We start from the raw sequence: 25327 nt of genomic DNA on the forward strand, positions 1-25327 counted from the left end.
AGTGTTACTTGGTATGAAAATACTGATGAAAAATTTGCAACACTTCCTCAGGAGTCCAATGAGTGAATGGTGAAGTTCTCTTCTAGATGCATGACCTTGGCAAATTGACCCTTCTGTTTGCATCATACCCACCACATTAGTGTTTTAATGGGGGAAAATCCACGAGTAATAAACTCATTCATTCACTGGAGAGTTGGAACTAAATCCTAACATCTCAATACAATTCTGAACTATTCTGCATGTATCAGCATGAATAAACACTAAATAAAAGCAGTGAAGAAAAATGAAAGTTTACCAATACATTCCACTATCTGCCTTTTAATTAAATTACTTATTATTTAGGGTGACACATTACAAAGGAAAAAAATAAAGGTAGATTAGAAAGTATAATACTTGAGGTAGAATAGTAATGATTTCTGGAGGTGCAAGTGTTCAAAAATAGACTTACCTGCCTTTACAAAAATTTGACACAATTTGGGATAATTTTTATATTTTTACTGTAGTGTAGTATATATATGAATATTATGAAGTATTTCTAAAGCGTAGATACTAGGCAATGAATAGGGTAGACAGGGAATTTGTAACAAGTAGGTCATCAAAAATGTAAAGATTTGATCATTCAAGACTTGACAATGAAATAATAGGTTTGATGCTGTGACTTCCCTGGCATGCAGAAATAGAAAGTCAGGAAAACAGATATCAGTATCCATAGAACATCTAGACATTTTCAACATTATTCCCATGGAAACAGCTTTGGAGGAAAGCCTGCCATCTTCTTCTGATATATTTCATCAAATGCTTCAGCTTGGGCTACAGTGAAGTGATTCTTCCAGTCCCCAGCGACTCCTGAAAAACAGAACACAGAGCCTGAGATCAGATCTAGTGATGGTGCCTAAGACTTCAGCACATCACTTTTACCAAGTCCTAGCATCCACCTGACATTCAGGAAGTAGTTGGCATAGATGAAGAACCAGTTGAGAGCCAATGGCCATGGAGAGCCTTTCTGTGCCCGTGTGTCTGTATTTACACTTCTGCCTGCACAGAAACAACTTGTTTCCCTCCCGCTCTCTCCCAGCCCATCCTGTACAGACTCCACCATCCACAACACTGGATCTACCTTTTAACATATTCAGAATTTCTTCCTTCTCACCATGTCTGTTTCTGCTGGCTTGCACCAAGTCAACAGCATCTGTCACGTGGGTTAACATAATAGATTATCACTGCAATGTGCAGTGTTTCTGTATAGGCATCTCAATTCCTGAGTATGAATAATTCCTAAGCCTGCGTGTCCTGTAGATGTAAATTTCTTTTTTTGTATTTCTACTTGACTCTTAAGAAATCTTTCTAAAACTTTTATATCGGTACTCTGGGGCTGTCATAACTAGGCATTACAGACTGGGTGGGTGATTTCAGGAATAGAAATAATTTGCACAGTTCTGGAGGCTGGAAATCCTTAGCTTGTGGTGTTGGGAATGCTGGGCTTTTATGAGGGTGCTGGGGTAGAACATGTTGTAGGCCTGTCTCCTTGGCTTGCAGTTGGCTATCTTGTTCCAAGTCTTCACATTGTCTTTCCTCTGTGTCTCTGCCCTAATTTCCTTTTTAAAAAACACCATTCCCATTAGGCTAAGACCCAAAATTTTAGCATCATTTTAGCCTAATTACCTCTGTAAAACCTCTGACCAAATGCTATTACATTCAGAGGTTCTGGGGACTTCAACCTCCACATGTCAATACTTGAGTGTAGACAATTCAACTCGTGTATCTTGGTTTGAAGACATTGTTTTATAAGTTGCGTCCAATATTATTACTTATAATGACAGACTGGACAAATCCTTCTACATTCTACGTTTCTTGTTGTCTCTGAATACAGAAGCCCTATTGATCCAATGGCACCAAGTTTTGAACAAAGTTGATTAGATCTTGTTGTCAGAAGTAAGAGATTCACCAATGTACTATTAGAAGCTTCAAAATTTCCAATAGTTAGCTGATAAATCACTACCACATGTTGATTACTGTTCTTTAAACTAATTTAATAATGGATAAATTGTTATTAATTATCTGTGCAGTCAACAACTGTGACAAACTGCCATAGAATTCTTAATCTGTGCCAAGCACTACCCTCTAAAATAAAAATAGACACACCTAATAATTGGCTAAACCAAAAATTACTGTTGTAATGCTTTGAAAGTATCCTCCAAATTTAGGTTAAAAACTTTGTTGTGAGACTTGGTGCTCCTAAGAGCTGGTGAAACATTTAGGTGTAGAACATTTTGGAAAGCGATTAGGTCACTGGTAGTGTGCCCTTCATGAGCTTGAAAATTCTCCCTCTCTCTCTCTCTCTGTGTCTCTCTCTCTGTCTCTCTCTCTCTCTGGCTCTCTCTCTCTCTCTGTCTGTTCCTGTGTCCTTTGCCACTGACTAACATCCAGGCCCCTGAGCCACATACAGCTTTTTCTTTCTGAAGGTGTCTGTTTCAGGTAATTTTTTGCAGTGATGCAATCCTAACTGACACAATTATTATGACTTCACCTTAAAACCAGTTTCACCTCTACTGATTGAATGCTTTCCATAGCTAAGATTCTGCTAAGAACACTTAGTACAGGCATTCCCTGAGGGGAGATAAGGGCATTTTTCTTGCAACCTAACAAGAAAACAACCCCTAAAATGATGAAAATAAGCCATCAGATTAAGCCTTATTAAGGCCAGTCGATATTTCACACAGATTTTCAGTATATTATGATGGAAATAACAATTATCTTTTAATAAGCCATGCATTTAATTTTCGATTAATCTCAAAACTGTATGCAACTTCCAGAATAACAGAAAGGCACAGGACTGCCCTGTGTAAGAAATCTCAAATGTTAGCCCCTTTCTCCAGTGAAGTATTTCACACTTAGGCTTCTCTGCTTGAATTCTAGTCTTTTTAAAGCCTGGCAGCTCTACAATCATTTTGCAGCATCAAGGGTCTTACTTTTAATGGCTTTCCAGGGTTATTAGCTGATTTTTTTCCTTCGTATTTTCCAGTACTGGGGATGAAAGTCAGGACATGGCATCCAGGCAGGCCTAGCACCACTGAGTTAAATCCCGGGCCCTAGGTGATTTTGATATCATAGTTTTTAAAGCAAATAATATCCCACTGTCCAACTGTCCACAGTATGAAAAATTACACCCTGTGTAATTGATATCATGATTCAGTTACCAACTATGATCAGGGCAGATCACAGGCTTAGCAATAGTGGTCCCAGGATGCCTGGTAACAGACCTAATCATTCTTCCACTTATGCCTGGACTCTCTGTGCCACATTGCAAATCTCAGGAGTAACTGGAGGAAATCGCAAGTTGAGGAGAGTCATCTGTTGGAGAAATCATCTTAGGAAATATGAAATAATGTTTGCACACAATTCTGTTGCATTCAGTTCATTGGTCTGTGCCAGAGATCTTTGTCGTTACCTTCCAAGGTCTGTTTCTGTTAAGCAGCTCTCTCTTGTTCTTTCAGCCATTCACACCAACCTCCCATGTAAACACAGCATTTATATTTCTGCCAAATACTGATGCACAGAAAAAGCCTGAGAATGAACAGTTCTGCATGTCAGATAGTGCTTTAGTTGTAGTTTAGAGAAATCTCTTTTTACACAACATGGATGCTGGAATTCTGAGGCCAGTTCATCAGCAGCACTGGTCTCTTCTGGAGACCCTCCTTCTTGACATGAAAGGAACCATTTTTTCATAGTCTTCTCTCCACATGCATAAATCTGTGTCCAATTTTCTTCTTGTAGGATATGAGTCACATTGGATTAAGGCTAACTCTACACAGTCATGTTGACTTATTTGCCTCTAAATATAGATCTGAAATCCAAATAGAGTTACATACTGAGGAACTGGAGTTAAGGCCTCCATCTAAACTCGGTGGAGGAAGCCTTTCAGATTATAACACTTCTCTTTGAAGCCTTTTCTACATCCATGTCCTCTCACACACATCTTCCTAAGAGCTCCCTAATTTTAACCCATTCAGCATCAACTTTGTGTTCTCAATCTCGTCTGAGTATCCATAAGTCAGCCATAGCTCACACTAGATGTATGATTCATTCTGTGAGAGTATTCTTCACTGGGAGCACTTTGCTCTAGATCACTATGGCCAGGCCTAACTTTCCTCCTCCCATGCATGAGGCATGGCTCCACTTGAGGAGAACAGGTGACAAGAGGGCATGGCAGAGCAAGGCCTGGCCAAGTAGAGGATGTGTCTTCTCCCATGTCCATTCCCCATAAAACCATCACAGCATGAAGTCTGTAGACCTAAGCTATTCTCCTGCTGGCTCCCATTACAGACCAGCCACCCCCCCCCCTTTTTTGGTCCCTAGGATTGAACTCCGGTCCATCTGCTTGCGCAGCACGCAGCAAAACCACTGAGCTAAATCCCCTTCCCAGACCAGCCCCTTTTACCTCCCCTGCACTTCCCTCACCTCTCCACTATAAATAATCAAGTGCAGTTGCCAGCCAGACCTCTTCTCCCATCAGGAAGAAGGATCCACCTGGCCCCAGCATTGTTTCTCTTTGTTCTTCTGTATCTCTTTGTTTTTTCTTAATCCCCAGCTGCAATTCCTACTCTGTAGACCCTTCAGCCATGCAGGTTATGGCAGTTCTTCTCCAGCAGCAAAACTGTGAAACCAGACATGTTATCTGCTTCAAAAATACAGTGGTCAACAAGCATAGGACGGATATTCATGAGCCTCAAGAGAGAAATGCAAAAGCAGTCAGGGGCCATGGGCTCTAAGCATTCCAAATCTAGCCTGCAAATTGCCTTAGAGAACAAACCTGAAGAATCTTTTTTCAATATGCTGTAGCCTTGGCCCTCTGGGTGGCAGCACTGCAGAATGGTTCAAGAGTTCTTGGAGCATTTCAGGAATGTATTTTGTAGTTTACTGTCCAAGAGATACTTAAAGTGGAAGATTGTTGGAGCAATAATTTCACAGTTCAAAAGAGTCACGCATGGACATGTGACCTCGGGGACCATATCCTGCCAGCACTCCTTCCTCTGATTTGGTGTCTGCTTTTTGACTGCCATGAAGTGAGCAATGTTTTCCTTCCATGTCATTATACAGCCATTTTTCTGCTTCAGTAGAGGCTGAAAAGCAGCAGACCATGAACTAATACCTCTGAAATCATTTGCCAAAAGAAGTCTTTCTTCTTTTTAAGTTGTTTTCTAGGGTGTGTTGCAGAGATGGAAAGGAATTTAAGTTCCTATGTTTGAACATCTAACTTTTCACATTCTGTTCTAAGCAGAGGAATGTCCTCCATGTACCCTGACAAATTGTGAAAGCAAAGCATTTCTTCTTACCTTTTCTTTGAAATGAGAAACCCTTATCTAAATATTCATCAGGAATTGTGCTGAAATTGGACATCTTGTTTTCCTTCATGAATTGATAGGAGCTATACTTGAGGACTAAATCTATTTCTTCTGGTTTTAACTTCTTTCCCAAGAATTGACAGATCTTCTCCACAGTGCTTCTTGGGTCCTAAAAGAAGAAAAAGCCAGAGCAAGGGTCTGAGGAGGAAGGATGGGAGAATAGAAGAAAGGAGTTGTTGAAGATGGAGGAGAAGAAGAGAGAGGAAGACAGTCATGATGTACCAGAGGCAGAAAAATTTGAGTTAGATCACAGGAGGAAGAAAGAGAGAAAGGAAAACTTCAAGGCCTGAAGTGTGTACATAATGAAAAGATAAGAAGGACTTCTCAGTGTGGTTGGGTATAGCACACCTCAGAAACAGGACCTGGGACTTTCATGGCCACTCTTAGAAGCACAGATGGACAACGAGAGGCTTAAGCAAGGAGAGGCATGGGGAGAACTTGACAAAGACCAAAAATGACTGCTTCCAATAAATAATGTCTGAGTCACACAAAGCATTCATAAGATCCAAAATAAGTGATCACAATAATTACTATTTGATGTATATTACCCAGTGATTCTGATAAGAACATCAGTCTTTGTAAGAAGGAAGATGTTGCCTTGTTACTGTATTCTATTGCATGATCACACAATGAAAACCAAGAAGACACAAATGTGGCAAGAAGTAAAGATAAGGTCTCTCTGAGATTTACAAGGAGAACTAGAGGAGGGTTTGGAGCGTACGCCTTTTGGTGTTTAGCTCAGGATCCAAGGCTTCATGGTAAAGACAGAATTAATGCATGAAACCTAGAGGGCTGCACTGAAGCTGCCTGAGGAAGTGATGGGTAGCTCTGTTTCTCTCCTGGAGAGTAAATCCTGTATCTATGTTATTTTCTCATTGCCAATTGTCTAGTCACATGCTTCTATTTTCACTTACATTCTTTAAAAATCTGTAGTTTTAAATTTTACCCTTTGAATATACAAAGATATATTAATCACAGTAGCTTTAGAAAGTAATTAAAGTACTGTAAGGCACATTAATATATATGCAATGTGTAATGATGAAGTTTGGTTAATTATCAGATTTTTCAACTCAGACCTACCTTGTTTGTCCTGGGAACAGTCAAGTTCTTTTCTAGTAGGTCTTTTGAAATACATGATTAACTGCTGTCAACCATAGTCATCCTATCATGCTAGAGATCACTAGAAGTTATTCCTGGTGTCCAACAGTTCCCCTGTGCCCACCTTCAAGACTTCAGAGTCATCTGATATGCTTCCCTGTCCTCTAGCACTTCACCTCTCAGACTGTTCACACAAACTCACTTCCTGCCTTCCCGTCTCCTCTCCCAGGGAAGTTGAAATTGCAGAGAGCTGGACTCAGCTCTGGAACTCCTCAGGTTATCAGCAGCATCACAAGCCCTGCCCACAGGAACTGTCCCACCACCAGGAAGCATCACTCTGCCTCAGTGCACTGAAACATCCTCTTAAACGTTGTGAATTGAAACAAACAAGAAAACCTGAGAAAATCATGAACTATAATTATGGGAGAACCTGAATGAGCAGAATGAAGTCCGGAGTGTTGATCTCACTCAGTGAATTTTCATGGGCTGAACTTGGACAGGCATGTTAGAAGAAAATCTTCTGAGAAAGACAGTGTCAGAGGGCATGCAGGCGGTGATGGGAGGGTGTGTGCCAACTGTCAGAATGCAGGTTACCTTTGTCAGATCTTCATAACTCACCACCAGGACATTTTCCCTGTCTCTCATGGACAGCCAGCCACGAACATGCTCAAACCATGATCCATATATCACTGCATGGGGGATGCAGAAGGTGTGACAGATACAATCTTAGAAATTAGGGGTCCCATGTATGAACATCAGTCTTCCCAAGTGTACTATTTTATTAAGGTACAGTTCACAAATTAATCCTATATATATTTTCAGTGTACACCATGATTTTGAAACATACATATAAATTATTGTGACATATAAAACACCGAACACATGAAATACTTGCTTTGCTAACCAGTAATGGGAAAAAGAGTCAGTGAGTAAACTGCAAGATGTGTGTCTGATGATTTCCCTCAACTTTTCATCTCCAGCTGCATCTATTTTCCTACATATGATGGAGATATAACCTTCTGCATGGCAGAGAAGCATTTCATCATGTATAGATACCATATTTTCTTCATTCATTCATCTATTGATGGACATATAGGCTGTTTCCAAGATTTAGCTGTTTTAAGCAGTGCTGCTATACAGATAGGTGCAGACGTATGACTGTAATCTGTTGTTTGTAACTCTTTCTGCAAGATATCTAGAAGGGAAATATTTGGGGCACATGGAGTTTCTATTTTTAGATTATTTATTTAGTTTTTATTGGTACATGTTTGCGGTATATGCACTTTACAGTTATCTTTGATGTATGGGTACATGTGCACAGTACAACTTTTGAAAATCCCTTTCCCTCCCCACCTCCCTAATCTTCTTGTTCCCCTTTCCTCATTTTCATTCTTGTTGATGTTAGGAATCTTAGCTCATATTGTGGCATATACTGTTTACACTCATTGAGGTTATTTGGTTCCCATACTTGGCCTATCTTTATTCTATTTATTGACCTTTTCACTCTCCCTTGCTCCTCATCCTTGATCTCTTGATCTCTTTGTCCACTGCATATTTGCAAGAGATTCATCCCCCTGTCTCCTTCAATCCATCCTTTATTATTCCTTTATTTATACTTTGAGTTACTGAAGTGAGAGATAGCATGGGGTATTAAAGTCTGTGTGTCTATTTTTATTCACTCAAAATTATATTTTCCAGGTGCATCTATTTTCCTACAAATATCTCAGATATTTGCTGCTTCAGTTCTGTGTATCATTCCATTATGTATAGATACCAAATTTTATTTATCCAGTCATTTCTTGAGGGAGATACAGGCTGTTTCCAGGATTTAGCTTTGATGAATTGAGCTACTGTAATCACTGGTGTGCTTGTATCACTGTAGTATATTATTTTAAGTTCTCTGGGGAAAGTACCTAGGAGCAGAATAGCTGAGTCATATGGAATTTCTAATTTTACTTCTTTGAGAAACCTCCGTATTGATTTCCATAATGGTTGCACTACTATACATCCCCACCAACAATGTAGGAGGATTCCTTTTTCACCATAGTCTCACCAGCGCTTGTTATTTTTGGTTTCTTGATGATTGCCATATTTTCTGAAGCAAGCTGAAATCTTGGTGATGTTTTAATTTGCATTTCTCTAATGATAAGAGGTGTTGAACAGTTTTTCCTATATTTATTGTCCATTTAGAATTTAACAGGCATTTAGAGGTTTAACAGGCACAAATAGAATTCAGTTTCCATATATTCTACCCAATGAGTTTCTTGTGAAAATGACACATGATGTGTTTGCTCATCCATGTCTTCATGACATCCCTTGCAAATTTAACACCAACACCACATTTGGACTTTCCAGGTGTCCCAGTGCATTAGACACTATGGGTCATGGTCATGTCCTTTGGCTCTCTGCTGGGAACACACCAGCCAACAGCTCATGGCTGGTGTTGTCACGCTTCCAGGTAGCTTTGTTATACCCTGGACATCTCTCCATTGATTCTGTTGGCAGAGCCCTAATGTAGATAATGGCATCTGTGCCATTGTCCTCCAGGGAATACAGCTTCAGGTCCCCTTGGAAGTACTGTGCATACAGATGTGATATGGGCGATCCATAGACCAAATGAGCCAGAGGTGCTGCTCAGGAAGTCGCCACAAGTGGATGGGGTGCAGGTGAATACCTCCAGTTGAAGTGTCTGTCATTTTCCTCAAAAGGACACCACTTTCTCAGTCACTCATCCTCACCATGCAATTCTCATTGCCCACTGTGACATGAACTTGAATAGGAGACTAAACACCTTTATCGGCATGGTGTTCCATAGTTGCTTTCACTGCATTCTTGAAAAGTTTGAAGATCATGTGATAGACATGTGGTGGTACCTAAACCACTCATTTAGGCCATCCAGTAAGAGTGATTTTGCATTTGTTCTCTGAGTTCTGGTTCAGGTGAGTTAATGTAATTCAAATCACACAGATGCCTAGCATTTTCATAGCCATTTTTAACAACTTAAGAATATCATAGTTTGGATTCATGGTGTCAATGCCTTTTTGATGAGATAGACTTCCTTTTCCCCCAAACAGTAAAGAGTGTTGACTGAGTCACATTCTAATTGAAATGTCACTCTTATAGAATAGATCCAAAAAGGACTGAACCTTCTGGATGGTGACAGGATCCACCCCGAAACTCTTTTTATTCAATCATACCCTGGGCCATCACATGAGTGATGGCATTGTGTCAGTTTCCGATCCATATCACAGTATCTGTGAAGTATGAGGATGGCATTCCAGGGACATCCTGCATAAGGGAAGGCTGACTGTTCACTTCTGGGGAAGATAAGCTTCATAAATATCTTCAGCAATGTTGCCCTTCAAATCAAGAAGTTCCTGACTCTGGATATACCAGCTTTGGACCAATTGAATAGATGGTGTCCTGAGAAGATTATCTGGAAGGAGACTCATTTCTTTCATTATATTTGCCAACCTAACAGTCAAATCTTACTGAGGAAACATGAACGAGGTCTTTTCACAAGCACTCAGTGATCCGAAGTCCAGGAACTGCTTCATGGAGAGTGGCAATGCTAAGAAGTGCAAGTAGGAATCCCAGAATGCTGCTGTCCCACGTGGCCCAGAGCCTCAGTCTGAGGCGAGGCTGTGGCTGCTGCTGGGGTGGACAGTGCACGGCTAGGTCCAGGGGCCATGTAAACTTCATTCTGAGCCCACTGGAGGAACAAAGCCCCAGGCCCAGCTTGCATCTCTGTGTCATATCTGGAAGTACCCAATCTGTTCTTCTGATTTGTGAATAGATACCATTCACACTGATGGCTATAACTGATGTGCATTGGCCTATCTTTGCTGTATTATTTTCGTGATTTTTGGTTCCCTTTCTTTGCCTTCTATTTAACTGCTCACCTTGCCTGGTGGATTCATTCTATTATGGAATGTAGTCTTCACATTTTTGGCTTTGTTGTATTCTTTCAATGTCCTTTAGAAGTTTTTGGAGTGGTGGTTTAGTGGTCATGAATTTTGCATGGTATTCTTTATTATGGAAGTATTAGTTCTCCATTGATTTTGCAAGAGAACATTCAGGGGTGCATCAGTCTGATTTGAAGGGTTGTTTTTAGGGCTTGAAATATGTCACTCCAAGCTCTCCTTCACTTCTGGGTAGGTGTTGAGAAGTCTGCTGTGATTCTGATGGGTTTTCCTTTGTAGCTGATTTCTTTCTTTTCTGTAACACCTTTTAATATTCTGTTATTGTGTTGAGTTTGGGGAATCCTATTATATAACTTGGTGTAGCTTTTTCTGGACTTTTTTTTGAAAGTAAAACAGACCTTAGTCTGGCCAGATGGCACTCCCAAAGCAAAGTAGCTTAGAGAAGTGACTAGCCCAGAGTCCAAGGCTCCTTTTATAGGGGTTTGCAGGATAAGTTAACAGGCAAAATTTACAGAAGAGGAACAAAGGTTAGTGGTCAGCTGACAGGTACTGATGGCCAGCAGATGTTTGTAGATTGTTCTATAGATAGCGGTGTTCGGAACATCAGTTTCAAACAGAGTTGAGTAATTTACTTTGGGACCTTATGGCTGATACAGATCTTATCTAGTGTCCCGGAACTAACAAGCATCTTTATCTATTTACTCACATTCACAGTTGGGGCTAGGGGAGTTTTATGATTACAGAGTTATGCAGTCCCACATTCCCCACTGATTTTACAACTTAAGTAATCTTACGTATAAACGTAGGCATCCATTGTATACAACAGCATGACAATAGTAAGCATATACACACAACTATAATGATGAGAAAAAGTTGTTTTAACCATTGTAGGTTGGGCAACCATTTAGTTAGCCATTGGAACAAGTCCCAGCCATCTTCATTATGTACCCTTTGAGCCAGGACTTCCAATTGTTTTACCTTTTCTTTGATTTTTGGACTATTATCAGTAAGAGTGAAACAACACATATTTCTTCAGTTCTATCCGGCAGAACCACAGCTAGATGACTCAAGCAGCAATGGGTCTTGGTTAAATTGGCTGGGATATGATTGAAAGTCATTCCTTCACAGGTATAAAACCATCCTATTGGCAGGGAGACATGGCAATTGTTATACAGAATTCTTTTGTTTTATATGGCAGAGCATTCCTTCTGACCATTTTATCTTCAGACATTTGGTTGTACAATTTTCATACATAGCACATTGGGTATTATTTGACATAATTACCCTGGGTGTATATAATTTGACAGCATTCTTAGGTTTACGACATGAGGCATGTCCCCAATACATGATGGAAATTTACATCAACATTTAGACAGAATTCAGACAAATTAAGCAAGTTTGCCAATTGAATCCATACATTTTTTGTGTGATCCAGTCCTCTTGGGGACAATACTGCCAGTGTCCCAGAGAATATTATCATGAAGGCGAAACAGCTCCAACACGCTCCAGTCTTAGCTTTTGGTTGCCTGGTTGGCTGATAACCTTTTCTGGACTTGATTATTTGTAGTTCTATATGCGTGCTTATCTACATCTCAAATTCTTTTTGATACTTGGAAAATTTTCTGTTATTACTTCTGTGAAGGGGCTTTATTTTCTGTGCCCTTTGTGCTCTCTTCTGATTCTTCAGTGATTCCAATTAATCTTATATTACTCTTCTTTTATTTGTCTACCAATTGTTGGGTTGAATTTTTAATGCCCTTGCTATTTTTTCTTTCTTTCTTTCTTTTTGTACCGGGGATCAAACTTGGGACCTTGTGCTTCTGAGGCAGGTGCCAGAACCACTGAGCTAAATCCCCAGCCCTGCCCTTGCTATTTCTAAGAGGTCTGGCATTTGGTGATCACCAATCACAAGCCTGTCTTCTAGATCTGATATTCGATCTTCACAGTGGTGGAACCTGCTGCTTATATTTTCAGTAAAATTTTTATCCTCCTGGACTTCCACTTGAGTCTGTTTTATGAAATCCAGTTCTCTCTTTTTTTTTGTACCAGGGATCAAACTCATGACCTTGAGCTTTCAAGGCAGGCAGTGGCACAACTGAGGTAAATTCCCGGCTGGAATCCAGTTCTTTTCTGTTTTGTGCATTCGTGGTTTGCATGTCATTCCTAAGATCCTCTGTTTTTAAAATCTGTACCTACTCTATACTCACTAATCATTTGCTTTATTATGGTCATCATCTCTTTAATTATTTCTGTTTCATTCTTGTGCAGAGACTTATTGACCTGCTTTATTTCTTCTGCTCCTACCATAACAGAAAATTCAGCTGGGTGGCTTTTGATTTCTTCCTCCTCAATGCACCCTTGATTTACCTTGGCTGGTTTGGGTGTTACAGGTTGCATCTTGCTTCCATGTTTTCTCATTTTCTGGTGGGTTTTTCGTTGTTGTTTATTTTTTTTTTCCTGCATAGAGGGTTGTAAATCGTTTATGGTAGGTAGGTTTACTACTCATTTAGAGACCTCTTTAGGAAATGACTACTTTTCTGAGATGTCTTCTAGGTGTAGCTGACTTTTAGTTTTAATCCTGTCCCAAGATCCTTTGTCTTCAACTTAGCTGCCTCTTTGACCTAGCACCTGGTTCCTTGATACTAGACTATGGCATTGTTTCTGGCCCCCAGACAATCTAGGTATTGGCATACAAGGAAGATCAACTGATTATGAGGACTATGTCACCTTAGTGAAAGAAGTAGAATCAATAATAACAATCGCATCAAGCACCAGCTGGAGAATGACACAATGTTGCTGACTTTAACCAGAGTTAAAAGATTTATAGTTATATAATAAATTGTAAAACAAATCAGAAAATTATATACAGTAAATACCCCTCAATAGAGAAATTTTACCTTGAGGAGTAAAACTTTAAAAGAAATAAGAGCCAAAAAATATAGAATAAAAGAATAGAAAAAGATTAGGAGCAAGGATGAAGGACAAAGGAAGATTACCAAAGCCTTGGGAAGCTAGTGAAGAAGACAGGTGGGAAAGAAACAAGGAAAAAACAAAACCAAGAACAAAACAAAACGTAAAAGCCAAAAACCTTGTTCACACTCAACAAAAACCAAAAGCAAACAATTAACAATAACTAAGCCAAGCAAAGTGGTACCCACCTGTAATTCTGGCAGTTGTGAGGCTGAGACACAAGGATTGCCATGAATTCAAGTCCAGCCTGGACTATACAGTGAGTTCAAGAATAGCCTGAACATTATAGTGAGAACTTGTTTCAAAAATGCCCAAAACCGCAACTACAACCACCACCACCACAACAACCCCAAATGAACAGGGAAAATAGGAAGAAATTTCTCCATGATTTCAAGGCTGTGGTTATCTTCTGGGGCCTACAGTTCTGTGGCAGTGTTCAATTCAGGGCATGACTCTGCTCTCCCTAGTTGACAAAGGAGGTAGTCAGAGCCCAGATCCATGCTGGATAATCCCAGCAAGCCCAGAAAGCAAGTTTAGTGTGGGGCGCCAGTCCTGGTGTTTGCAAGTCCATAGAAGGTCTGGCTGAGGGACGGCCTCTGGTCATGGGATTGGGACCTGAGTCATTTAGGCTATAACACTCTGTCTCTTCCAGGCCTGAACACAGCTGTACCTGGACATCTCTCAGGTTTGTTCCTCACCCAGGCACTGTGGGAGCTTAGCACTGGGAGCCCTGATATGAAATCAACAAATGGCTGCTCTGAGTCCCATGTTCAGTTGGCCCCTCCCTACAATGGTGTCTGACCAAGCACTGTCTTCAGGGGACACTGCGGTCCCATGGACTGGAGTCACTCACCAGCTGTTGTAGTGCACAGCATTCACTGTTCTCTTCCACTGGTATGTTCATCTCTGCAGGTCTCTAGAGTCACTCACTTTCTCTCGGTGTCTGTTGATTTGATCCCCCTCTCTCATGCCATGAAACAGGAGAAAAGGAAATTGCAGATTGCCCTTTCTATTTTCTGTGTTGCGGTCTCTCTTCAATTTGTCTGTGGGCTCCAATTTTCCTTCAGGTCCTGCCTGGGTCCTGGGGATCCACCTCCTTGCTTCTTTGCTTCTCCAAGTTGTCATCTGTAGAGTCTGGATTCTGAATATTGGAGAGGTTGATTTGCTGCTGTTTGCTGCTCCACCATCTTCCTGGAAGTCCTCTTTTTTACTTGAAGAATTCTCAATTCATTTCTATTGCACATGTTTTGATTGAATCTCTTCTTTGGGAAAAGGGTCTATGTATTTAAAGTTGTTATATATTTTAGGTAAGAGTACCCTACCTGAGTACTTATTAGACAGACAAGCTTAAATATTGCATAGTTTGGTATGAGAAACTCAAGGTATATATAAGTTAAAGAACAAATAAAAGATAGATAATAGGAAAAAAGAAGATACATCTTTTGAAAATGCAAAGGAGATCAAGATATAGCATGGTGGGAGAGTGAGAGACGTGGAGGAGAAGTAAAAAAATTGAAGTTCATTATGTCCATGTACCCACTTCCCACGATGAATGTATCATTATGTACTGCAAACATGTACTGATATAAATAAAATGTTCCCGACCACATTTATTAAAAAATTCTAACCTGTACTTCTGGATACTGCTTTGTAACAAAGCTAGACATGTTAATTATGCTTCTTGACGCTGAAGAAGTATGCTAATTGAATTTAATTTTGCTTTTATCCATTTTGTTTAATGTTTTTCTTATGAACTTTGTATCTGTTATATACTAACATTCAATAAAACAGAGCTCTAACAAAGCACTCGCTCAGTGTTTTAAGATGATAGCCATCACCTATAAGGCAAAAGGGATATAACATGAACACACAATATTAATCCTGTGTTTTATAAAATAAAAGGTGCAACTGTCTTCAGTCTTCTTTTATATTTCAAAGTGCCTCGATATGCAGAAAAGATCTAAGAATAAAAACCTATTGCTGCCACTTTAAATCTGGTATCACTGACTTTCTGGACATTCAATAATCTAGGCTTGGGGAAGAAAACTAAGACGAAAGGACTAAGAGGGCAGCCAGTACCCAGGGCTTTTGCCTGCAAAGTCAGCCAGGACCCGGGGAACGATGAGACTCCTGTAAGAGACCCTGCAACTCTGGTGAGTCATCTGATCTCTCAAGCAGGAACACTGTTAGACTCTAGAAGGCAGGAGCCAGACAATATGCACTCAGGAAAAAGAGGGTCACTGAAGTGGGAATGGCCCCATGCTCTCAATGGAAGCCATATGGTGAAACAAGGCCTTGACCCATCCTTGCTGATAACACAAGAGGTAAAGAAAAGAAATAGAAGAGGCAAGCAGCTCCTCACAGGGCCCCAGAAATAATCCCCTGAGGACTCTTGATTGACCTTTAAAACATAGGTTAATTTTGATTGACACAGGTCTATTTCACTTGGCCTTAAATATACAGCAAAATATGCACCCCAAAATATAGTATCTAATGGAAATATTAACAGGGACAGCTAGACTGGACCTAAACAGGGGCACCAAACATGACAGCAGCTGCTGGCAGTCTCTAGTGACACCTTTAACATCTTAACCTACAGCCATGCGAGGTCCAGATTCCCAGTTCTACTACCTCTTCCAAAACTGTGTCCTTTAGCCTGTTTTCCTGCATTACTGTTAAGACGTTCTGATGTACATTCAAGTATCCCTCTGATGAAGATATTTTTTCTTGTGCAGGCAGCCCATAAGATGAAAATGACAATATTTATATGTTTTTTAAGCAAAACATCTATTGGTACATTTTACATACATATAATGATAAAATTCATCATAGAGAATTTATACCTTTAAAATAAATATTCTAACCAGTGAACATTTTTATTTTTGTGAAATAAACTAACTTTCTGTTGTCTACTTCTGGGTTTATCTATTTATCTAAAGTCAGTCACTACAAAGGTGTTCATGCCTACAAAGTAGAGGTCGCATTCCAACTTCTGAGACCTACATTGGTAGTTTTAATGACCTGATGTATACCAAAACATGGAATTGCTTTACTTATTCTATTCCCTGGAAACTATTATAATTAAAATGACAAGATGTTAGATATTTTGTTAACAGAACAGGGGAAAATTCTATATGGTCTTAAAATGCACCTGTTCACTGAGTTAACACTAGAGCATAACTAAAGATTAATATTGCTTATAAAAGGCTTATACCAATACTGCCCAATATTATCTGATTTTTACTGTTTTAGGGGGCACTATTCATCATATTGTACTTTTAATTTTTTTTCCCTGTTTCTTTAACATCGTTATAAAATCTATAATTCCAGACTTTTCCAGGTCAACCTGATCTTCATGTGTACTATTTTCAAAACAATATGTTATGTATATGCTCCTAACAACTCTAAATTTCAACTTCTATTTTACAAGACTGACATTCACAAGTGAGGTTAATGTCCATCTCTTCCTAAGCTTCAGTGACTTGTTGATGTCCTAATTTTCCAAGAATGAAGTATCAAAGCATGATGGTGCTTTAAACAACACCAGATCTTCCTATGCCTCCTTAGCATAAGGCAGGGTAAGACTTTCAATTTCTGGCTAGAAAGGCCCAACAACATCTCTAAGCCTAAAGCAGCCATAGGAAGAAGGACATTCCTTAAAAACAAAAGATCAAACTCTCAGGGAAAAAATAAGGTAGTGCAAAAACAGAAAAATTGGTAAAATGGAGGAAAGAATAATCACAGTCATAAAATAGTGGGGTTTTTTTGGCTTATATTATTTTAGAGGTACATAAAATAGTGTTTAAAGTAAAGCCACAAGCTAAGCACACAGAAATGATGGAAAGTTTTGATGTCTTTTTCCATTCTGAAAACTGCCTAAGGGTCTTAAATACACAACACTTCTGAAAATTGGGGTCCGTGCATTTTACCTGTAAATTGCTGTTCAAAGTACAACCTCCATCCTCAATGAAGTGACATAATTGAGAGCCTGGTTTATCTCTAAATTCCGAACACATGCAAATGGTTGACATCCTAGTCTACTCTACCAAAGAGCCTGCCTGATAGGAGGAATACACATCCGAGATCACCCTCTTAAGAATACCACAAGAACAAATATAAAATCCAACCGCGGACCATATTGTGCCTCTGTCTTGAGCACCCAGATTCTATGTTTCCTGAGTGTGTAGTGTAATACTTCTGTCTAATACACTTTTTTTGCCCTTTACTTATGCATCTTGAAAAAATATTTTTTTGTCATAGAAGTCAGAAACCTATGACTTCCTCTATGAATGGTGTGAGTTAAGATCACAACTTCCTCTTTGGGGGACCTCCGTGGTCTCTGTCTGGTGACAATAGTTGTGTAGATAAATCGGTGGCTTTATGCTGGGAATATTTCTTTTTGGAGCTGGGGGGACATACCACAGTGGAGATGTGGGACTCCTCATATAATGGTTTTTCTAATTCTCTCTTTTTTTTTTTGAGGCAGGGTCTCACTTTGTAGTTCAGACTGATCTGAACTTGCTATGTATATCCTAGGCTGGCCTTGAACTTGTGGCGATCATCCAGCCTCACCCTCCTGAGTTCTGGGACTACAGGCATTTTCCACCACACTTGGTTCTATCTTCAAATAGTTTTGAGAAAATTTGCTAACTTAAAAATACCTGAGAAAGTCCAAAAATTCTACTCATTAAACTTACAGAGTTTCTAATGTCATACTTTTTTGTAGACGGATAGAGAAGATGGTAAGAGTTTTGGAAAGAAGCATTATTAGAGAAATGGTGGAAAGGATTTTATATTCTGGTAAGTGAATGAATGTTTGCCCTCCTGAAAGGCATAAATTAGGAGAGTGGAGAAGCACGAGCAGTTTGTGTCAGCACTACACACCATGCGGACTCAGAAAATAGGATGGTTAGGAGGGAGCAAGGTGAGGGTGGGCTGGAGCCCTGTGCTGTGCAGGAGAGCAGGGGCCTTAGCAGATCTGTGCTCCAGGGAGGAGGGAGCCTCGGGCTGCTGAGAAGTGGAGAGTCAGAGGCGTCCAGGGACGTCTGAGAAAGACCGTGAGTTTCCCCACAGCACACTCACCACTTCCCTGGAGGAACCATTCCATATGTTCTTGCAGTGTCTCTGGTTTTTTAGTAATATTCATTTTTCTTAAGAAAAAATAAGCAGACACGAGAACATCTCTGGGATTCCTAATGCCATAAATCACCTTAAAGGAAAAGATAAGTAAGTGAAAAATCCGGAGGGTCATTTTCCAGCTGATTTGGGTTTCACTAAAGCATTTTGTACAAAGTGCCTATTATATATCATATCTTATATTAACGAATTACTTACAGCACTCATTAATCAAATATACATTTTAACATTATATGAACTAAATACTGCAATGGAAATATAATAAAAGAGGAGGAATGCATGTATGTTCCTCCTGAGACATCTGTCGACGCATTGCAGGACTTCACTGAGAGGTTTTAAACTGTAAATAGTATGATAAATCTGTACTTAACTAAAAAGATCACTAACAGGAAAACCAATAAATAAATTCTACTATATTCATTAACACATAGCAATGTACAGCTGTACACATATCCAAGCCATAGATGAATCTCAAGGACTTTACAGTGAGTGGAGAAGTCAGACATTCAATTCATACACGATGGTCCATGTATGCAAAATTCAGGAGCAAACAAAGTAATCCATAGTATTAAGCCTGGAGAGTGGTTACCTCTGTGGTTGTTCACTGACTGGGGAGACGCTTTTGGGGGCCAGAAATGTTCTCAATGTTGTGTGGATGACATTTTGCCAGTTGTGTAGTTATGTAAGTATTTGTGAAACTGGTATTTGACATTAGTGTGTATTTATACTCACATCCCAACACACAAAGTTCACTTGGTGATGAACACAGACTCATTTCACAGTAACTCTCTGTGGGTCATCTTTCCATTATTTTGGCCCCATCTCTCTTTAGTATTTAATTTCCTAGGCAGGGATTCACCCAACCCCAAATAGTGTCAGGCCAGTAGTTGCATTGAAACACAACATTGTACTGTACAAATGTGACTTTTTCTAAAGAGGGGACTATTTTCTAGGGGTTTCACTATAGTTTAAGTAAAATATTTATAATTCACAATACATGATATAACTTTCAGGAGAGAATATTTGTAAAAATGTTGCATGGGATGCTAGAATCCGAATATACCTGTGCCCTTCAGGGGAGGAGCTAGCAGCCACTTGGATGCTTCGAGTGGCTGCTTAGCTCAGCAGGCAGCTACATGTAGTAAGACGTGGTGGTTAGAAAAGCCAAACTTGACCCTACAGCAGTCACTTGGCCCTAGGCAAGGTTTGAACCTGCTGCTTCCCGTGTGGACAACTCAGATGTGGAAGTTTACACATATATCAATGGAGGGACGTATGTTTAAGATTGGCCCATAATCTTGTAATGCAGCAAGGAAATGTGGGAAATCTATCCCATACAGACATAAATCCTGGATGGCCTTTAAATGTGGGTTTCTAAACTATTGGATTAATTCTTCCATTTTACCCTCAATAGGTCTAGATAATAGAGAGTGGTCCACACACATTTATTCAAGTATGGCCTCAGGGTTTGACACATCAGCGTCAACTAACTCAGGAGATTCTCAGATCCCACCCAAATCTACCTAATGAGAATTATTTCCAGCTAAATCTCCAGGGAATATTTAAGCACATACAATTTTAAAGGTATTAAATAGACATTTCTTAACCATTAGGTGCTGACCTTGGCCTTGGAATTGAAAAAGGACTTGGGGAAGAGTTGAATGGGCAGGTGAGATGTGAAAATGTGTGGGCCCTCTTTATCCTTCAATAATTCATATCCATGTGTAGTCTCAATCCAGGGTGAACGTTGCCATGTAGGTACTGATTGGATCCACTTGGGATCCCCCTTGGAATGAATCAGGCAGATAATCTCAATCAACCAGTGGGTTCCTGAACAAAGAAGAGTGATGGTCACTTCTTTCAACATGAGTTGTATAAACAATACTGTTGAAATATACACAATATAAAATTGAACATCACAGCCATTTTTAAGCACATGTCATTGCTCTGTTGAGTATTGTTTAGTATACTCCCATTGCTGCTAAATGTTCCAAATTTTTTGTCCAAGAATAAGCAATGTTTCTGTGCAATAAACCAGTCCCTAGTAACTCCAACTTACACCCTATGGCAAGCAGCATTTTACTTCCTGTTTCTATGAATTTGAGTAGTGCAAGTATTTCGCATAAGTGGAATCATATAATAGTTCTCCTGTTGTGATGGGCTTATTTCATTTAGCTTAATGACATCAAAATCCATCCATGTTGTGGCATGAGTCAGAATTTTGTTTTTTGGTGGCATGATATTCCACTGTAAATTTCACATTTTGTTTATGCATCAGTCAGTTGATATTTGAGTGTCTTCTAGTTTTCCACCAATAGATGTTTAAGTAATTTGTTTCAATATTTGCAGAAACCCTTTTACTAATTTTTCATTGTCCTTGGCTTCTGAGCAGCACCTGACTTCCACTGTCATCCTCTACCACCTCCACAGTCAATCACATGCCAGACTCTGCCTTTGTATGCCCTCGTTGCATTTCTGTGGTGTCTTAGATGTTCTCTCTGAACTCTCATCTGCCCATGTAATTGTTTCTCCTTTTCTCTGAATTGAAAAGGTATTACATGTTGCTGCTTGCATCTCAAAGCACTGTATGAGTGCTGGCATAGCGACAGCTTTCCATGCATCAGCATGATGACTGAAGCCCACAGCCATAGCCTTTCTCATGACCATTCATGACCCCCTTTCCTTACCTGATTTGGGATAAGTCACTGTTATTATATCTTCGTCCTTCACCACAAACATATCCCGTACTTCTCTTAAGACTTCAGGCTTGAAATCCAGTACAGGGAATGCTATCCCTTCAAACCACACATAATCATCTGCCATGCTGATGAGCTCCTTGTGGCTGGTGTAGGGTTCCAGCTGTGGCAGGTGCTAGGAGCTGAGTGTAGTTAAAAGGCAATCTTCTTTATTTTATAGAGAATTTCCTGGAAACTAATCAGAAACAAATTCTGACTCCTGATGAAAACATTTCTATTGAGTAATTGTTTACTTATCCTGAGACAAATTTGGTGTTTGAGTTTTAGTTCAGTACCTGAACCAGACCTTCAATTAGAAGTGAAAAGATGTGGATATATGGGCACACTTTGAAAATTTTTCGGTAGACTTCACTGTGTGCGATGTTTTTAAGTGTATAAAATGTTAGAAGAGTCTGGCATGGTAGTGCCTGCCTGTAATCTTGGCACTTAGAAGGCTGAGGTAGGAAGATCAGCAGGAGTTCAAGCCAGCCTGGGGAACATAGCAAGATCCGGTCTCAAAAAAGAAAGTTGGAAGAGAGTACACGTGCCCCTCAAGGACTACTCTTTAATCAGATTATCATTGTTTTTCTCTTTAATGTCTCATTTTTCTTTCACATCATTTCCTTCCATGAATTGGTGCAGATAGTTATCAATGTTTTTACCAGCTGTGTCTATGCCTCCTGTGAACTGGTTATGCACTTTGATGGTGTTTGGCTGCTAAACTTCTATCTTATTTTTCAGTTACTAGGAGTATTGATTGATGACACAGTGAATCAATACCAGCACCAGATGATGCAACAGTGACAACGTTGTTATTATTCCATCTGTAGACAATATTGCCTTTTCCATCAATTCAATAAGCAAATGTTATTTTCAGATGACATTATTGTTTACTTAGAAGACCCAAAAATCTTTCAGTATTTTGAATTCTTTCCTTCCTTTTAGTTCTTTCTTTTCCATGATTGCTCTGGCTAAAATTGCAAGTTAACCATAAGTGGGAAGAGTGGATAACCTTATCCTGTTTCTCATTTCAGAAGGAAAGCTTCCAGTTTTTCCCCAGAGAAAAAATAAAGAGCAAAATAAAAGATAACAGGAAATAGGGAGATGGATCATTCTCAAAGGGGAAGGAATGAAGAGATGGAGGGAGGGAGGGGGATGAAAAGAAGGGATACAGGATAAAAAAAAGCAATTGGGATGTGTTATGTACAGGTACCAACTCCAAAAAGAGATTACTAATATTATGTACTGTAAATATTTTGGTACAAACATGTACCAAAACAGAAGACAAACAAAAGATGGGGTAAATGGGGAGCCTGGATTGAGGTACAAGCAATCAGGTCACGGGCAAAGGAGTTCCCTCAATAGATGCCAAGTCCTTGTCAAGCCTGTCTGAATGTGAGCAACAAACATTGGCACTGGAGGAGGGACTAAGTCCGTTTCTAGAAGGAGGTGAGGTCATTCACCCACCTAGTGCCCAGGACCTAATGCTTGCACAGTGGTTGATGATTCACAAGGAGTTGTGCATGGCCTTTGTACAAGGGCATCTCCCATCACCCTGTATACGCCACAGGTCATGCTGGGCATCCTGAGTAAGCATTGCTAGGACATCTTAATCAATGCTAACTGCTTATTGGGACAAGTTAGCACCCTATTCCTCAGTTGTTGTTGGCCTTGCAGGAGTTAACTGGTCGGTTTCCTTTACTCCCACTCTGAACTTCAGGTTGGGGGATTTTTTTTCCTGAGGTGTCTTCAAGGTAATACTAAAGTTCACTATGCCAGTAATTAGAAGGGATACACTTTTTTTTATTCATTAAGTTTATTAGAACATTTTAAGTTTACAATATGATGACATTCATCGTTGAGAATTTGTACCTTTACATGACATATCTTGGTTCTTATTTTTTCCTCATTCCCTTGCCCACCCATCAACCCCTCCAACCCTCCCTATTTACAAAATCTTTGTTTTCATTTTTCCTTTTCTCATATTTATTCTTTTCCTTTTTTCCTTTCCCCTACACCTTCTACCTCCCCTTCCCCTTTGGACCTTTTCTTCCTATTTCACATTATCTATTATACATTTTGATCTTTATTTACACTTTCAGTTTCTCATACCAGAGAAACTATTCGGTATTTACATGTGTGTGTCCTATTTATTTCATTTAAGATTATTGGCTCAATGTGCAGCCATTGAGCTATAAATGTCTGTAGTGTCTCATTCTTTACGGCTGAGTAGTTTTCTATTTTCTATTTTAAAAAAACATACATTTTCTTTATACAGTATCCAGTTGATGGCATTTGGACTGTTTCCATGTTTGAGCTATTACAAATCATGCTGCTATGAACATGGGTGCACATATATCACTCTGGTATGATTTTTTAATTCTTTTGGGAAGATGCCCAGCAGGGGAAAAGCTGAGTCAAATGGGACCTCTAATCCTAGTTTGTTTGAGGTATCTCTACACTGATTTCCACAGTCCTTACACCACTCTGCACTGACACCAACAGTGGAGAAGTGTTCCCTTTTTCCCCACAACCCCACCAGCATTTGTTATTGGATGATTTCTTGATAGCAGCCATTCTTTCTGGGGTGAGGTAGAATCTCAGTGTTGTTTTCATCTGCATCTCTCGATGACCAGTGATGTTGAACATTTTTTCATGTTTATTTGCTATTTCCACTTCTTTGGGTGATAAATGTCTGTTCACTTCAGAAACCCACTTTTGGACTGGGTCTTTAAGTTTGGGAGGTCTGAGTTTTTAGAGTTCTTTATATATTCTTGATAGTAGACCTTTTTCTGAGGAACAGCTGGTAAAAATTTTTCCCTACATTGTGGGTTCTCTCTTCACGCTGTTGATGGTTTCTCTGGCTGTGCAGAAGCTTTTTAATGAGATGAGGTCCAAGTTGTTGATTTTTTGTGCAAGTGAGGTTTTGTTCATGAAATCTTTCCTACACTAGGGTCTTCAAGAGTTCTACCTAACCTCTCTTCCAGCTGGTTTACTGCTTCTGTTTGAATACTTAAATCTTTGATCCATTTTAATTTTATTTTACTGCATGGTAAAAGATATATGTCTAGTTTTAATCTTTGGCAAGTTGAAACCCAATTTTTTCAGAACCAATTATTAAAGAGGCTGTCTTTTCTCCAGTGAGGGTATTTGGCACCTTTGTCAAAGAAGAGGTGGCTGAGTGTGCCTATAGTTGATTCTGCATCTTGTGATCTGTTCCACTGATCCTCAGGTCTGTTTCTTTATGAGTACCACGTGGTTTTTATCACAGTAGCATTGTAGTATACTTTCTTTGTTTGGAAAAATTGGATCTCAACCTGCCAAAGATTAAAACTAGACCCATACCTATCACCATGCACTAAACTAAGATCAAAATGGATTAAAGATGATCTAAATATTAAAACAGAAACACTAAACTTGCTGGAAGATAAGTTAGGTAGAACTCTGTAAGACATTGGCATAGGAAAAGACTTTATGAACAAAACCTCAGTAGCACAGGAACTAGCAGAAAGAATCAACAACTGGGATCTCATCTTATTAAAAAGCTTCTGTACTGCAAAAGAAACCACCAACAGAACCAACAGACAACCTACAATGTGGGAAAAAACTTTTAGCAGCTGTACCTTAGACAAAGGACTACTATCAAGAATATACAAAGAATTGAAAAAAATCAGACCCCCCAAATTCAAAGACCCAATTCAAAAATGGGCATCTGAAATGAACAGACATTTCTCAGACAAAGAAATAAAAGCAGCAAACAAATATATGATAAAAGTGTTCAACATCACTGGTCATTGGAGAGATGCAGATGAAAACAACACTGAGGTTCCACTTCACCCCCAAAAGAATGGCTGCTATCAAGAAATCAACCAATAACAAATGCTGGCAGGGGTGTGGAGAGAAAGGAACCCTTTTCCATTATTGGTGGGAGTGCAGACTGGTGCAACCACTGTGAAAATCAGTATGGAGAAACCTCAAAGAACTAGGACTACAGGTCCCATTTGACCCAGCTATTCCCCTGCTGGGTATTTTCCCAAGAGAATTAAAAGAATCATACCACAGT

At 39.5% G+C, this 25327-nt stretch overlaps 1 protein-coding gene and 1 pseudogene across 3 annotated transcripts in view; both read right to left on the reverse strand.

Moving 5' to 3' along the window:
* Nucleotides 1–480: 480 nt before the first annotated feature.
* LOC101704668 (3-alpha-hydroxysteroid sulfotransferase) overlaps nt 481–25327 on the reverse strand; it is a 40854-nt gene continuing 16007 nt past the window's right edge. The window contains exons 2-8 of one of the 3 annotated variants that reach the window (XR_015447174.1): nt 21217–21460; nt 20151–20359; nt 18476–18602; nt 7095–7189; nt 5334–5511; nt 4811–5120; nt 481–846 (exon numbers count right to left, since the gene is read on the reverse strand). Coding sequence is in view for 2 of the 3 variants with exons in the window: in XM_004867035.2 (XP_004867092.2) it covers nt 734–846; nt 5334–5511; nt 7095–7189; nt 18476–18602; nt 20151–20359; nt 21217–21352 (858 nt within the window). In the remaining variant the exon portion in view is untranslated. The remainder of the gene's footprint in view (nt 847–4810; nt 5121–5333; nt 5512–7094; nt 7190–18475; nt 18603–20150; nt 20360–21216; nt 21461–25327) is intronic. The other 2 variants (XM_004867035.2, XM_004867036.2) reach the window with 2 other exon arrangements.
* On the reverse strand, nt 7196–13575 carry LOC147821357 (pyruvate dehydrogenase (acetyl-transferring) kinase isozyme 1, mitochondrial pseudogene; annotated as a pseudogene).

This window comes from Heterocephalus glaber, unplaced genomic scaffold, assembly GCF_053883595.1.
Source record: "Heterocephalus glaber isolate CG9 unplaced genomic scaffold, H.glaber_assembly_v1.0 deba00001744, whole genome shotgun sequence".
NCBI classification, from domain to species: domain Eukaryota; kingdom Metazoa; phylum Chordata; class Mammalia; order Rodentia; family Bathyergidae; genus Heterocephalus; species Heterocephalus glaber.